We start from the raw sequence: 15,110 nt of genomic DNA on the forward strand, positions 1-15,110 counted from the left end.
AATGTACATGTAAAAATCTGTACATTCTTGATTAAAAGTCATGTGAAATCTCTTTTATCTTTCGTCTCCTCAATTCGGGTGTGTTTCCAAAACGTCTCTGGTGAATCTCGCGGACTCGACTCGCAAGCATCGGTATGCACAGATTTGATTGGCTGAGCAGCGTCACATGAGACGATTGGAGCACATGCGATTGGTCTTTGAGTTTCCTGGTCCTCTAAACCAGTACAGTAAATGCTAGAAAAGCTGCGCGGGTTAAAATAGAAACGCTCCGTCACGAGGTAGTAAGTCTCAATAATAAATGGGCTGTAGGTCGGCGGTCCGGAGAGGACGGCGGCTGGGTCCGGATCCGGACCGCGGTCCGCCTATTAGTGACCTCTGCTGTATATAGAATATAATATACATCTCACACTCACACACACACACGCACACACAGCAAATGCCTGAACAGTTTAAGCTCTACAATTGGTCGTCACCATTAATTTTCTAAAATTAAGAGATCTTTTTTGGAAACCACACACACAAGCGCATACAGGAATTATGGGTTATGTCTATCACTGTCTATTTTGAGTCTATTACAACACGTGCAGCGCCAAAGTGTTTTTTCACAATGCTTTAGCTGAATGAAAAGGAAAAAACACTATGCTGAGTTCTACGCCACGTTTTATGTCATTTATGGTCTCACACAGACACACAGTGGACAGCAAAGCAGAGACACCATGGTGGAAACAGTGAACCAGGTGAAGTGAAGGTAACATTTTACTCTAGTTGACTATGACTCGAGTAAAAAATTTGAAAAGTGATATTTGGCAAATTCTGGTAAACTAAGCTGCTGGCTGAGACAATCACATCAATCACATCAGCAGCAGAGGGAGGAGGACAAAGGATACTGACTGAGTTCTTCATTCTTTTTAAACTTCACTAATTATTTTGATGTCAGGAATATTAATTCAGTTCTATTTATATAACACCAATTCATAATAGTTGGTATCTCATTACACATTTTATACAGAGCAGGTCTATGTAACTTATGGGTTATTTATTTTACTAATATTTTAGATGCATATAGTGACTTTGCTGTAGTGAACTTTACTATTGCTGCTGCTTCTGAATTTCTTATTTCAAAAATTATAGTATTGAAAAAAATGATAAGAGGATCGATAAAGATCCAGGTCAATAAGAGTATGGATATGATAAAGGTACAATCCTAACGATGCCCACCCTACAGCTGGTTAGTGGCTTCATCCTGACTTTGGGAGAATAAGCACAGTTCAAATCTCTTCACTATCAGCCTTATGTTAAAATTTTTATTCTTTGATTAACCTTTTTTTACACACTCACAAAAAATGTGTTCAAAATGTGAAGGATTACTTCAGGACATCAAGCTTTTTTTTTTTTCTTACTTGTCTGTGTGTAATGTGAAAAACATTTGTTTTGTTTTTATAAATATTGTAATGATAACAGTCGAAAATGATTTGAAAATGTACAGTTTTTAGTGAAGATCACATTTTTCTGGGAGGAGGACCCCATACTTCTATGACCACACAACCACAAGACCCCCACCCCCACCACACCAAGTCAAAAACACGCAGAGGATGGTGCCTGTGTCTTGAAGGAGTTGCTGAATATACTTAGTAACTCAAAATTAGCTAAATATCTGGTAAGTGTACATAAAAAACATGTGTGAGCTTAAATAAGAGCAAGGATATGAGGGGAAGACAGACAGCAAGAGCAAAAGAGATCTCAAATCCAGACGAAAAAGAGAGAGTCCTAGCTTGACTGAAAGAGGCACTTAGAAAGGATAAATGGGACCAGTGGTCTCCATGGCAACTGGTGTAAAGTAAGACGTAAGACGAGGGTGGGGAGGGGAAATGTCGCCCAGGGCAGAGGATGTGCACCGGGCCAGCCTCACCCAAGTAACCCAGTAGAGATCGATAGGTTGATTGGGTTCAGCCGTTCTGTGCCCACCGGTCTCTGCCTAGGGCCCGTCTAAAGAGATGACTGCTCACATCGTCTGCTGAAATACAAAATGGCCTCCAAAACCACAGGAGCAAAGGCAGGCAGCACCACAGTATGTAGAGGTCCCCATAGTTTTAGATGTGAAGTGAAGGCTGGACTCCGATGAGGACGCAAAATAAACCGCAGCTTTGAGGACAACAGGTGGTAAAGAGGAAAATAGAAAATAAAGAATTGAAATGTAAAACGTGGAGCAGGAGTAAAATTACTATGTTTCCAAAACTGTCTGAGTATAAATTTAGTTACAACAAAGCTGTCATGTTTCACTAAAAAACAGCTCTCAAGCAATCTCATATATTGTTGAAATATGTCAATCACCCTCTTAACCACAGGCTTCAGGCTTTCCATCATCTCCTTCCCTCCTTCCCACAAACTACAATCACAGAGCTCTCATGTTATTCCACGTTGCTCCCATGTTATTATCTGGAGAGTTATCAAAGCTGGAAACTGAGAACTCTGTTCAATACTTAGCAACTCCAGAACAAGTCCCAAGTCTCGACTGTTTTCACAAACAATTGAGTTCCTACCCGTTATGTTACAGCAATTTGTTTAAAGGAATAGTTTGACAATTTAGGAAATATGTTTATTCGCTTCCTTGCCAAGAGTTAGATGAGAAGATAGATACCACTCTCATGTCTGTCCATTAAATATAAGCCAGGAGATGGTTTGCTTAGCTTAGCATAAAGAAACAAAGGGAAACAGCTAGCCTGGCTCTGTCCAAAGGTAAGAAAGTCTGCTTATTATTTCATGTCAACTTCCTGGAGGCTTGTCGTCACCGCTCCCAGCCAAGATATAGTCTGGCACATGTAAAACCTGTAAAACCACAACTTTTAGTATTTTTTTATATGGATTAAAGAAACAAAGCATAAAGTGTTAATTAATATAAATAATTGATTAGTTTTAGAAGTGCTGGTAGGTGGATTTCATTACCCTTGGACAGAGACAGGCTAGCTGTTTGCCTTTGATTTCAGTCTTTATGCTAAGCTAAGTCTTGGCAAGAAAGCAAATAAGAGTCAAACTATTCAAAATGTCAGACTATTCGATTAAAAAGGCACTTGTAATGTTTCAGCTTCAGCTAGCCTACATGACCTTCATGGTCTGGCGTTGGAATTACTGCTCTCTATTCAGGACCTAGTATCACTCACTCACTCAAAAATACATTTTTAACAACATGCAAAATGACATTTATAATTGGGAAATCCAATTTTCATGTGTGGTAGCTTGACGAAAGTTCTTTGTTATAAGTGAGCATTAAATCTTAATGAATGATAAATTGACATATGGCTCGTTTTGAGACAAAAATATAAAGTGGTTTTATGATTAAATACAGGTTTTTGTTGAAAATAATACTAATACTATAATAATATTAAACATTAGGTGTTAATCAGTTCAAGCTGAGAAATATTTCTTTCAAAATTCAGATGACACTAGTCATTCTCAATTGCATTTGCTACTGATAGAACAAAGTGCTTTGACATGTGGATAATCAAAACAGCCTCAATAATAATGACCTTGTTGGCATATCAACAGATCACATTGCACTTCTCAAAATGTGCCACCCACCACCATTCAAAAAGTCCTATGCAGTTAATTTTGCAGGGGTCAAATATATCTCAAAATGGGACACCAACTTTGACTGCCAGTCACCGACACGTCTAAATACATTTTGGCTTCACAGCTACAGCCAAAAAATGAAAAGGAAATGAGTTATTCCAATCCAAAGTAAAAAAAAAAAAAAGAAGTTACAAAATTTTGAGGAAAAACTGGCAAATATTCAAAAAACATGAATAAATGAAAACTCTGAACTAAAGTTGGATTAAGACTACCTAAAGTGCCGTTCAGAAAGGCAACACAAGGTAAAAAGAAGATTAGAGAATTAGTGATCTGTATGTGTACGTACAGTCAGTATGGTGATTTTGTGCACAGCACTGCATCATCTGCCGTTAGAGCACTGTAATTGGCCACTGGCCTTAGATACAGCACTTTTATTTTCTTACAGAAACAACTGCTACAGTATTGCTACAGACCGCCATGACTTGCGGCAGACTACGCAGCAATCAGCATTTTCTCTAAAATAACCATCTGACTGATAAGAGACTCAATGTGAAGCTGTAGAGTTTTAACAATCCTGAAACAGCATCTGACTTCAGGTTAACATAAACGAGGCAACATTAATCTATCCAAAGTCAGAACTGAACTCAGTGATGTCGAGCTGTTTAGATACTGAGTGAGGAAGTCTAGCTGATTGTTCATAGATCAGATTTCAGATCAACTGGAGGTCCATCAGCCATGTGTTAACACAGAAAATCTTTATTTTCATTTCAGCATTTTCAATATTGCAAGGTCATATTTGCAGTATCGCTGTAAATGTGAATGAGGACGATCAGATGTAAAATGTAAAACTGACACCAATATCCGTTATTGAACCAAACATGTTAGTCAATATCAATACTGAATCTCAGTTCGATTTGTTTTCCCTTTAACAGGCCGCTCCACCATTTTTACACGTGGCAGCCAGTTTACTCATTTGAGTACTATCAGCATGTTAACAGATAAGCTGCATTACAATACTCAGTGCACAGAGTTTGAAAGACTTTGGCATTTACCAGGCAGGGAGGGTCAAGTTTACTGGTAGCATTGTGGGAAATGTAGGATCTGGGATCTGAGATTTGGTCTGGGGGATTGGACAACAAATTAGGGTATCTCAGCTTCTGTTTCTGTCTCTTGGTTGGCCCCCACCTTGATGGAAGTGCTAAACTGCTGATGTGCCCTTTTAAGATCATGATGGTGATGTTGTTTGCTGATTTAAGTGAAAACAGATCACAAAAAAGCTAATTCCACAATTGGCCAAATACTGGCAGAAAAGTTATTCAGAAATTTAGGCTGATATCAGTTGACACCGAGAGGATACAAATATACAGTACTAGTAAAGAAGGAGGTAAAGTGAAGGTGGTTTTCAGGAGAACAGGATACTTTACACCCTGTTAAACCACTTCTTTTCATTTTTAGAAGGTCATTCTAAAAAGGGAAAGATTATTTTATCCAAATTACAAACACGTACACTCGTGATATCTGCCAAGGCAGTGAAGATGCAGTAGTTTGGGCTTTACTTCGCTGCCACCTTGATACAATACACACCAGACAAACAAAATAAACCAGGCAAACACGGATTTTCTCCAATATACCCTTGAGCTAGGCATTTATCTGCAGCTTTACTTTAGATGAAGTGCTTTCTGATCAAGAGCACAAAGTTTTTCTTTAACCAAAGTTTCTTTTCCTGGTAACATCCCCTCTCCTCTCCGCCTGATTGTCATTCTCTCTACTCATAAAAGTCTGCTATTGCATCTACCACAGCGGGCTGAATGCTATGTCCATTTAACGGCAGCAAAACAATGGAAAAGCCAAAGTGAGTCTCCACAGCTTAAAGTGATTAGATGAGTTTCTCACTAATCCCCACCTTGAGCAGGTAAGAGAACGCTCCCAGGGCTAGCAATCGATTTTATCCACACAAACACACACACACACACACACGAAACAAAACCCCTTCAGCAATCACCTCATCAAAACAATTCAGGAGACCTCAGCTCATTTTAATTCCACCTCTTTTTTTTAGTTTCACACAAAATGGCAATTACGTCCAGCGTCTTAACGAAGCCGCCAAACGATGGGACCATTAAGGAAGCTGACACAAACAGATCGATTGGACATACAACCGACAGGTAGAGGAATGAGGGGGAGAAAAAAAAATCTTTACACAAGGCAACAGACAAAAAAAACCGGAAGGGGTAAAAAAATAAAAAAATAAAAAAAGAAAGAAGAGAAAATAGTGAACCAGCGCACACAAACAAACAAACAAGCCGTGGTTTGTCCAGGCAGCTGTGACGGTTGTATTCTAAATGGGCTATTACAGCACAAACAAGCAGGGCGCTCACTGATTGTAGGCCCTCGGGGATTGAAGTCCCAGTGAGGCAGAGATACCTGCACGAAGCTCCCTGGGGAGAATTTATTTTTAAAATCTTGATCAATAATTACTGATTTTTTGCACAGGACCCTGTTCTCATGTGGCGCGTTTATTGCAATCACCAATAAGTCTGCGATGGGCGGTGGCGAGAGATTGGACAAGAGAACACAGAGTGCCACTAAAATTCTGGCAAACTCGTGAGAAGATTCTCGTTTTCTCATTAGAGCCGAGACTTAACTTGGTGACACGTCTGCTTATTAGTTCCACAACTTCCATCTCAAAGGAAAACGTACACTACTTTTTTTTTGTAAAGAGGGAAACGTGTATCCATTTGTTTAAATAATAACTAACTGTATTAGTAACTTTTGTTATTGTTTGTGATGTTAAAGCAACATTATGCAATTATTTTACCTTAAAATAACAGCTTCAAAATTATGTTGATGTTACATTGACTTGTAATAGGTCAGTGAATAGTGCCTCGTTCATACCCACTCCATCATTTAACTTGGGTTGAGCGGGTATGATCTCCCGAGGGAAGTGCGCTGCACTTTACGGCACTACGTCACACACCACAAACTATGGGTCTTCAGCCAGCTATAAGAACAAGCTAGCTCTGTATTCTCAGGTACAGACATCATGGCAGAGTTGAAGAGACTGAAGAGGAAGCTAAAATAGAATGAATTAACTTTATAAAGCATCTTTCAGGCACAGAATACAGCTCAAAGTGCTTTACATTTATTAAGTAAAGTTTAAAACCATAACATACACAAGGAGGGAGAAAATAAGAGTTCCTATTTAAAATAGCATTAACACAGTTTCTTTAGAAAGATAAAACAGACAGCTGCTAGATGTAGGCTCAAGATACGTTTTGAGTTGTCGATTAAAGGTGTCCACTGAGTAAGCAAGTCTAACATTTAATAGGCAGACTGTCTCATATTTTTAGGGCGTAGCAGCTAAAAGTAGCATCCCCAAAGGTTTTTGTGGTAACCTTTGGAATAGTTAACAGAGTAGCTGCGGAGGATCATAGGGTTTGTGGAGGATCACAAAACAATATGGGGCAAGGCCATTTGGTGCCTTAAAATCAAGACGAAGATTTTAAAAGATATTCAGAAAGAGACTGGGAGCCAGTGTAGATGGTATAAAACATGAGTTTAGTTTTTGTTAACCCCTGGCAGCAGCACGATGAATGGTCAGTAGTTTTGCAACGGCTGCTTTTGGCAGGCGTGAACAATCTTTTCAGCATGTGGCTGGCTTAGAGTTCTCACCTTCGCTATATTGTGTGCAAATGATGAAAGCCAGTTTGGTCAACAAATTAAACTGGGCAGTAAAACTGAAGGTCAGAATCTTAAATTACCCCAAGGCTTCTTACTTGTTGTCATGTCTGCAAGTCCAGGTACAGACACAAAACTGTAGGGGCGCCAAGTTGCACCAGCAATAGGGCTTGCCTTTTAGATCTTCGTTTCATGTTCACACTGACTTTACAACACTTTTCAACAAACCACAGGCAGTAAGCATTAAGTCATCCGGATTGCCAGGTAACTCACTCATTGTTTGATCAGTTTTGATTGTTACCTTGTATCGTCAGTATTGTGTGGACCAATATAGGTAAAGCAAATTCTGGTGCTTATGTGTTTATATTATCTGGTGTCAATAAAAACCTCTCAAAGAAATAGCGCATAGACTTTCAAGGCATTTTCAAACCTGCGTTTAGTCCTGTTGAATTATGGGGTGAACAAATCCACCTAACCTGTTTGGTTTTGTGGAGTTGTGGCATACTAGGTCCGTTTTCAGAACCCTAAGAATGCCAAACGAGGCTGCCTGAAAAGGTGCGTCTCAGTCTCAGTCCGCTTCCAAGTGGACTGGTGCAGTTTGTTTTATGACAGTAGAACTCCACTACCATAAACTACAAATAAACCCATCTGCTCATTGTGAATAGATCTTAAAAGGGATCTGTCCAAGCAGTTTGTGTGAGTGCGCGTGACAAACACTTCCCTGATGAATCAGAAATTGAGTTAACCACAGGTGTGTTGTACTAGTGTACTTTGTCAGTTCCTCATTAAAAGGTCAGTGAAACATACCACAACTAACAGGACGGGACGAAACAAAACAAACTACAGGTGTGAAAGTGAGCCTTGTGAAGAAGAACAATTACCTTGCTCAAAATCATAAGCAAGAACTTTGATTCTTCTGTTGATAATTAGTTCTTTGTTGCTCACTTGACCTTTGTTTTGTTTGATTTTATATTTGCATATTTTACTGTTAAGAGGGGGGGGGGGCAGATAAGTTTCAAAGGTTTGTTGTTTTAAAGCCTTGAAACCATTCTGGTTTGAATTAATCCTCCAACCCTCCAGGTAGGAAGAAAAGCCATAAAAAGGCCAATCTGAGAGGACTATGTGAATATTCTTTCACCACAACTACCCAAAACTCTTATCGCACAATGAGACTCTTAATACCTTACATGTATAAGAGAAGATTAAACAAAATGCTTGCCCTCGCCTTTTAGCTGTGAATATGGATGCTTTATGAGATGTGATTATTGAGATTAGAATACAGTGTGGCAAGAGGCTTAGTGTTTGTGAAGGGCATTCCCTCAACTATATGGTTAAAATGAGATGATAATGTGGTGAGATTTGTTTCAGGAAAGAATATGAATGAACTCTTGACATCCCGCTGCTTGTACACTGACACTGTAATACACCTCCGGTAAGATATAACCTGTTGAATACATCATTCTGAGGGGTCTGTATTCAAGGAGACGCTCTTTCACTTAAGATTTGTTTTTGTAGATGATGAAAAAAGGGATAAGAACTCTGTTAAGGTAAGAGCATGAGAGATCAAATGGAAAGAGTGCACTTTTCTCTCTCATACAAACACACATAAAAAGACACATCACACACATTGTAGCATGAAGAGCTCTTTGTTGTGGGAGAAGGGGGAAAGAAAAGACACACTCAGACAAAGATATAAGTGGATATGCAAAATACACACTAAGCATTCACATTTGAGTACCAGAAGAGACATGAGACGTACCAGAAGTTCTTGAAGGGTGTGTTTATTTCAAAGCCCCGGCGGTCCATGTCTCTAATATTGGCAGCAGTCAGTTCCACTTCAGCAATAGCCAGACCCGCTCTATAGTCCTGCAAAAACGCAAACGGAGAGATGGTTACTTTTATGTTGGATTTCTACTAGAAAATGTTTACATCAGAATCAGAATCATTAAGAGCTTTATTGCCAAGTAGTTTTTTTCCACGTATGAGGAATTTTCTCTGAAAATAAGGTGCTACAGGTAGACACACATATAGTTGACATAAATAAATGTACGCATATATAAATGACAAAATATAACAACAATGGTGTTATAATAACAATGACAAAAATATAGAAGCATATCAATTAACAACAAATAAGTGCAAAATGAAAAAATATTTACATGTGCAAAGATAGACAGTATTTGGGGGGGGGAGGGGGAGACTGAAACAGTTTGTGACTGGGATGGGAGGAGTCAGCTGCAATCTTTATCTTTCCTGCACACCTCAGAGTCCTGGAGGTGTACAGGTCCTGAAGAGACTAAAGATTGCAGCCAATCACCTTTTCTGCAGAGCGGATGATACGCTGCAGCCTGCCCTTGTCCCTGGCAGTGGCAGCAGCGTACCAAATGGTGATGGAGGATGTGAGGATGGACTCAGTGATTGCAGTGTAGAAGTGCACCATCATTGTCTTTGGCAGGCTGAATTTCTTCAGCTGCAGCAGGAAGTATATCCTTTGCTGGGCCTTCTTGGTGAGGGAGGTGATGGTCAGCTCCCACTTGAGGTTCTCAGAGAAGCGAAGGAGTCCACAGCGGCGACTGTGGAGTCACACAAGATGATGGGGGAAGGTGGGGCTGGGCTCTTTCTGAAGTCCACTGCCATCTCCACTGTCTTCAGTTGTGGCTGCACCAGGTCACCAGATGGTCAATCTCCCACATGTAGGCAGACTCATCCCAGTCTGAACACTCCAGCTTAGCTCCTGTCTCTTTAAGGCCCCTCTCCCTAAAAGCCAACTTCCTTTTGATTGGCCATCTTCCCGGAAGCTACATGGCAGAAACCAATGCTTGCGGCCTGCACTGCTTCATCCTCTTGCCAGTGTGGTCGACAGCTATGACAGCTACAGTAACTAAGCTTGGAACATAGCAATATAGGCCACTGAATTTGATAAATTTACTGTTATCAAACCACAAAAAAGACAAGAATTAGGTTGGAAAAATGTTAAGACGCCACTGGAGTGGAGTGTTTCTAGCAGCTGGGCTTCTCTGATTACGGTACAAAAACAACTTTATAATTTAATGATTTTGGCAAAACTGGAATATATTTTATGGAGAAAATATTTTCTTAGTTTCCTGTTGATGTCCTCCGGCTGCTCTGACTCAACTTTCAGTGATTTGACGCCAGCTAGTTAGCTCAGTTAGCCAAGCAGCTAGCCATCCAATTAGCTGACTCTGCCTGGACTGGAACCTTGGTGCTCCATGGGTGTGTTGGTGTTTACAACAACTCTAGTACAGGAGCTTTATACTGCAGGGAGAGCCCAGTCAGCTGATAACGGCAGCTACAGTTAGCAGCAGCTAGCGGTTCATCAGGAAGCTCACAGAGAGTTGAGGCAGAGCAGCTGGAGGACATCAGACATCATAACCGTAAAAGCACTTTCTGAAAGGCATACTGAACAACCTGTAATTGTAGCTCAGCAATGGAATGACTGCTCGGTGTTGGACGGTGGAGCTGAGAGCAGTGTATTCAGTAAGTGTTCAGTGGGTGTGTACGTTTACTGTGCTGAAGGGCGGGAGGAGGTCATTTTTGGTTAAAAAAAAACTTGAAAAATTGCATTTTGCATAATATGTGACCGTTAATTATTTATGAGGTTTTTATAGGACACCTATCTACAATGATCAGCAATCAAATAGCCTTGTTTTTTTCCTCATTAATAAAGTACTTATGTAAAGAAATTGTATCATGGAAAATATGTGTATTCAAACTTGTCTTTTACATATATATTTGAGTAAGGGTAAACTTGATAATTAGCTAGCTTTGGTGGTAGCCATATTTTGAATGCTGGAGAATGCCAGGCTAGTCTTTATGCTAAGCTAACCAGCTGTTGGCTCCAGCTTTATATATACAAGAAGCGGTATCCATGTTCTCATCTAGCTCTCCGCAAGAAAGTGAAATTAGCATTCCCAAATTGTCAAACTATTCCTTTAAAAAGGTGTTCGTGAAGGTGGCCGATTAGGATTCCCCCCTCTCTATGAAGGTAAAGCATATTCCCAAAGGGCCCTACAAATCAAGGCCTCAAGGCCGTTTGTGGCCAAATTAGATACCCTCCCTAATAAGATGGGATCAACAGGTTGCCTCATTAAAGATACTTGTTTCTCCCATGGGGCTTGAGGGCCATTTGGTCGAATGGAAACTAACAAACACTAAGTCCCACAATCATTGCAGGGACATTCTCATTCTCAGCTGCCCTGCTTCCTGTGGAAAGTTTTTTTGTTCATATTTAAAGGAAATGTTACTGGACATGTGAGAAAGGCCTGCTGAAAATAGCTTGTGACAGACCAATAACGCACCGAACAGTCATCTGCCTTTTTTTCCTTCTCACCAATGACGCACAAACAAGGTCTGTGCGAGATGTGTGTGCTTGTGCCAGTGTTAAAGAAAGACCGAAAGAGAGGTTATAGTGTGTGTTGCTGTATTGAGTGAGTGTGTGTGTGTGTGTGTGTGTGTGTGTGTGTGTGTGTGTGTGTGTGTGTGTGTGTGTGTGTGTGTGTGTGTGTGTGTGTGTGTGTGTGTGTGTAACTGCATAAAACAGCAAAACCCCTGTGAAAGGCAAAGGTGCATCTGGGGAATCCAAACAACCCAAGCTTTCAGCCTCAATGTTTTCTGAGGCACATTTCAGAAATAGGGGTTAGATGCAGAGGCACCGTTTTCATAAGCTCCACTATACCTCTGCGTCACACCGCGCCATTCCCTTCTCTGCTTCACCCTCAACACTCACAGCAGTTTAGACCATTTTCTATGGCCTTGAGCTCTGAGCTGAGACAGAAAAGCAGACAGGAAGACAAAGAAAGTGCACCTACACCCACACATATAGGCACAGCATCAAAATAGAGCAAGAAAACACAGGCATCCAAAATTACAAAACGGAAAAATACACATTTTACTCCTCAAATGTGAGTCAAAAGATGGGGGAGAGGAAGACAACGAGACCACAAAGGAAGGGGAAGGAGGGAGAAAGGATAAGCGAAAGAAGGTCTTGATAATCCTTAGTGGGAGTGGTAGAGACGGGTGAGGGGTCAGCCGAGCAGTTGACAGAAAGAGAGTGAGTGTGTGGAAAGAGCCAGAACAAAAACAGGACCTGCGCCAGAACTCCTCAACAGTGAATTACAAAATACCGCCTTAGCGAGGAGCGCTAAACCCTGCCAGGCTGTGCCAGCCATGAAGCATGTGTGTTTTTCGCACTAACTGTTCTTCACCAGCAAAACAATTTACACTAATTACACTAAACAAAGAGAAGAAAATGAATCGACACCATCTTTGTTGATTGGGCGCTTTTTGGGAATACGTGGCCTAGCAGCGCAAAGACGTGCGTGTGTATGTGTGTGTATTTATGTGGGGGAGAGCGCTGCCATGTCTCTTGTTGAATTCTTCAGCTAATTAGCTACAAACTTCTCAGTGCAGCCAAATTTTGCAGATTAACACAAAACACAAGGAGGAAGTCACTTAAATATTTGCATGCTGCAGGATTTCCAACCTGATCTTCCATTATTGTGTGGGTTGGTTCAATTGGGGCTAACGTTGTCAAAATCTTCATTTGACCATCATTAGCCCCAATTAGACTACTTCAAACAAATTTAGAGGACTGTGGTGGAAAACCCAAGCAATTATTCTCCTTTTTGAACAATTGTTGCACAATGAAGTTGAGACAGAGCGAGTGGAACAGAAACATAGGGACAGGCTAGTTTGGAGACCTCTGTTCCTATGGAGCATTTTAAGTAATTACAACAGGTTGGCATAAGAGAGACGGACAGAGAAAGATCAAGAAACAAGAAAGAGCAAGAGGGTGAGTGAGGAGTGAATTCGCTGTATGGCCAGGTGCTAATTGAGCGAAAGGTTTTGATGCAAGGGCTCAGAAGCAGCAGAACCTTGCCTCACGATCCTATCAATTATTACACCGTACACTCATCGCTCTTTTATATTCAGTATGTTCCACGGTTTGACACGATAATGAGAGTGAGGGGATGACGGAGCTTAAAACCTAGCTAATTCTCCCTAACCTTTCAGGAATCTCACACAGCTGTAATTCAAACACAGAAGGACAAATGGTTTACTGTAAAACTGTCTTCTATCATACTGGACGGATTATTGTAATGTATGTGCACGCAAGTGTGTGTCTGTGCTGAGAGGGCAAAGCATTCACCTATACCTAATGACCCTCATCCCTCTCAGGCAGCCAATTACAGCGCTGGGTGTTAGCGGCCGGCCAGCCCTCGCCACTCGTTACCAACCCAATATGTGCCGTGGCCTTCTGCCCTCTCCAATTAATTCAGCAAGGATGGAGGCAAGGAGGGATGGAGAGAGGAAGGAAAGGCATTAGGAGGTAAAAATAACTCACCCAATTACCACAGCCAAGGGGTAGTGGCAATGCCCTGGCAATAACATTGCGCTTATAGGGGGGAGAGGGGCAAAAGCTCTAAGCGAACGTTCCTACACATGCGGCACTTTATGCGTTTTTTCTCCACATACTGTATTATACTAAGTATTTCAAAGAACTTAAGAATTAACTCAGAGTAAAAAAAAAAAATCAAATCAAGAAAACACACCAAATCCCATTAAGTATGAGAGAAAATGGATTTGTTTTGCACCTAAAATGAATAACCTTAACCTGGTAAGTGCTGAGCAAAGGCCTACTCTGAATATTCAAGCCATGCTTCCAATTATACTTTCTTTCAAAGCTTTCCAACCTCTTATTGTGTGAGTCAGTCACTCAACTACGCTCTAAAAGAAACCAGACAAGTAAAGGTGGCCTCTACTTCTATCTCCAAATCCATGTCCATTCAACAGTTTAAGACGCTCTAAAAGCATGCAGGCAAAGACTGTCTCATAGAGGTAGTTGGGTTTCAAAGAGCATACATACAATGAGGACAAAAGACTTGATTATTTTAAAACATCAGAGAGGCCAAGGCCAGCGAGGAGCTATGGACGACGATAGAGGATCAAAAACAGAAGCGGAAAAAGACAAATAATTCAGGTGAATATATGGAGACAGAAGAGGAAAACAGACAGAAGCAAGTGAATGCACGTCCAGTAATCCTGAACAAAAAGCAACTTCAGTTCAATATTTTAGATAAAAGAAAACATTCTGAAAATACTTCTCAAAGTCATGTATTGACGTGAGGAGAGGTTTTAAACCAAGCTGGTCTGTCATGTCATTTGGTTGAAAATATTTCATGAAACATAACTGTGTATGTGGAACACAGACTTTAGGAGTATGACTGCTGCTTTCGTGTGAGTTTTGCTGAATTGGTAAAGAGTAGGTTTGGCAAAATAAAAAATAGGTCCTAAGGTTGAGTATCTAATCCCAGATCTGTCAACTTAGCGCCAACATGGCTGATTCTAACCACAGATCACAAGCTTATTTGGATAAAACTTTGTAAATCTGATTTAATATTTAAAGATGTTTTTCAATATTTTTAATGCTCCTGGCTTTTCTTCTAGTTCCACCAGCAGGTCAAATTTAGACTTAGTTCAATACTTTGGTTTCTGTCCAAACACTAATGATGTCCCAGTCAGCCTCAGCTGTACTACAGCTGTAGCAAACGTCAGCATGGTAACATGCTAAACTAAGATGGTCAACATTACTCCTGCTAAACCTCAACAGCATGTTACCGCTGTCATAGCATTTAGCTGACTTATTTTAGCATTTAGAAGAACTTTAGTTCACCCTTACCGCTCCAAGTCAGCATGGTTTCTAGCAGCAGGTAGCTGATTTTAGCAAAAAAAACCTCCCTGTTCACTACGCACTAAGTTAGCAGCTAGCCAATGAACACAGTGGAGCATTTCGCAGCCAATAGTTGTTTGAGACCAAAACAGAGCTAAAAGCTAAAACTTACACA

General features: G+C 40.6%; 1 protein-coding gene across 1 annotated transcript in view; it reads right to left on the reverse strand.

Moving 5' to 3' along the window:
• Positions 1-15,110, reverse strand: part of arap2 (ArfGAP with RhoGAP domain, ankyrin repeat and PH domain 2) — a 133,188-nt gene that overhangs the window by 78,796 nt on the left and 39,282 nt on the right. Inside the window, exon 10 of the mRNA XM_046064553.1 lies at positions 9,005-9,111. Coding sequence (XP_045920509.1) covers positions 9,005-9,111 — 107 coding nt within the window. The remainder of the gene's footprint in view (positions 1-9,004; positions 9,112-15,110) is intronic.

This window comes from Micropterus dolomieu, linkage group LG12 (assembly GCF_021292245.1).
Source record: "Micropterus dolomieu isolate WLL.071019.BEF.003 ecotype Adirondacks linkage group LG12, ASM2129224v1, whole genome shotgun sequence".
Classification (NCBI taxonomy): Eukaryota; Metazoa; Chordata; class Actinopteri; order Centrarchiformes; family Centrarchidae; genus Micropterus; species Micropterus dolomieu.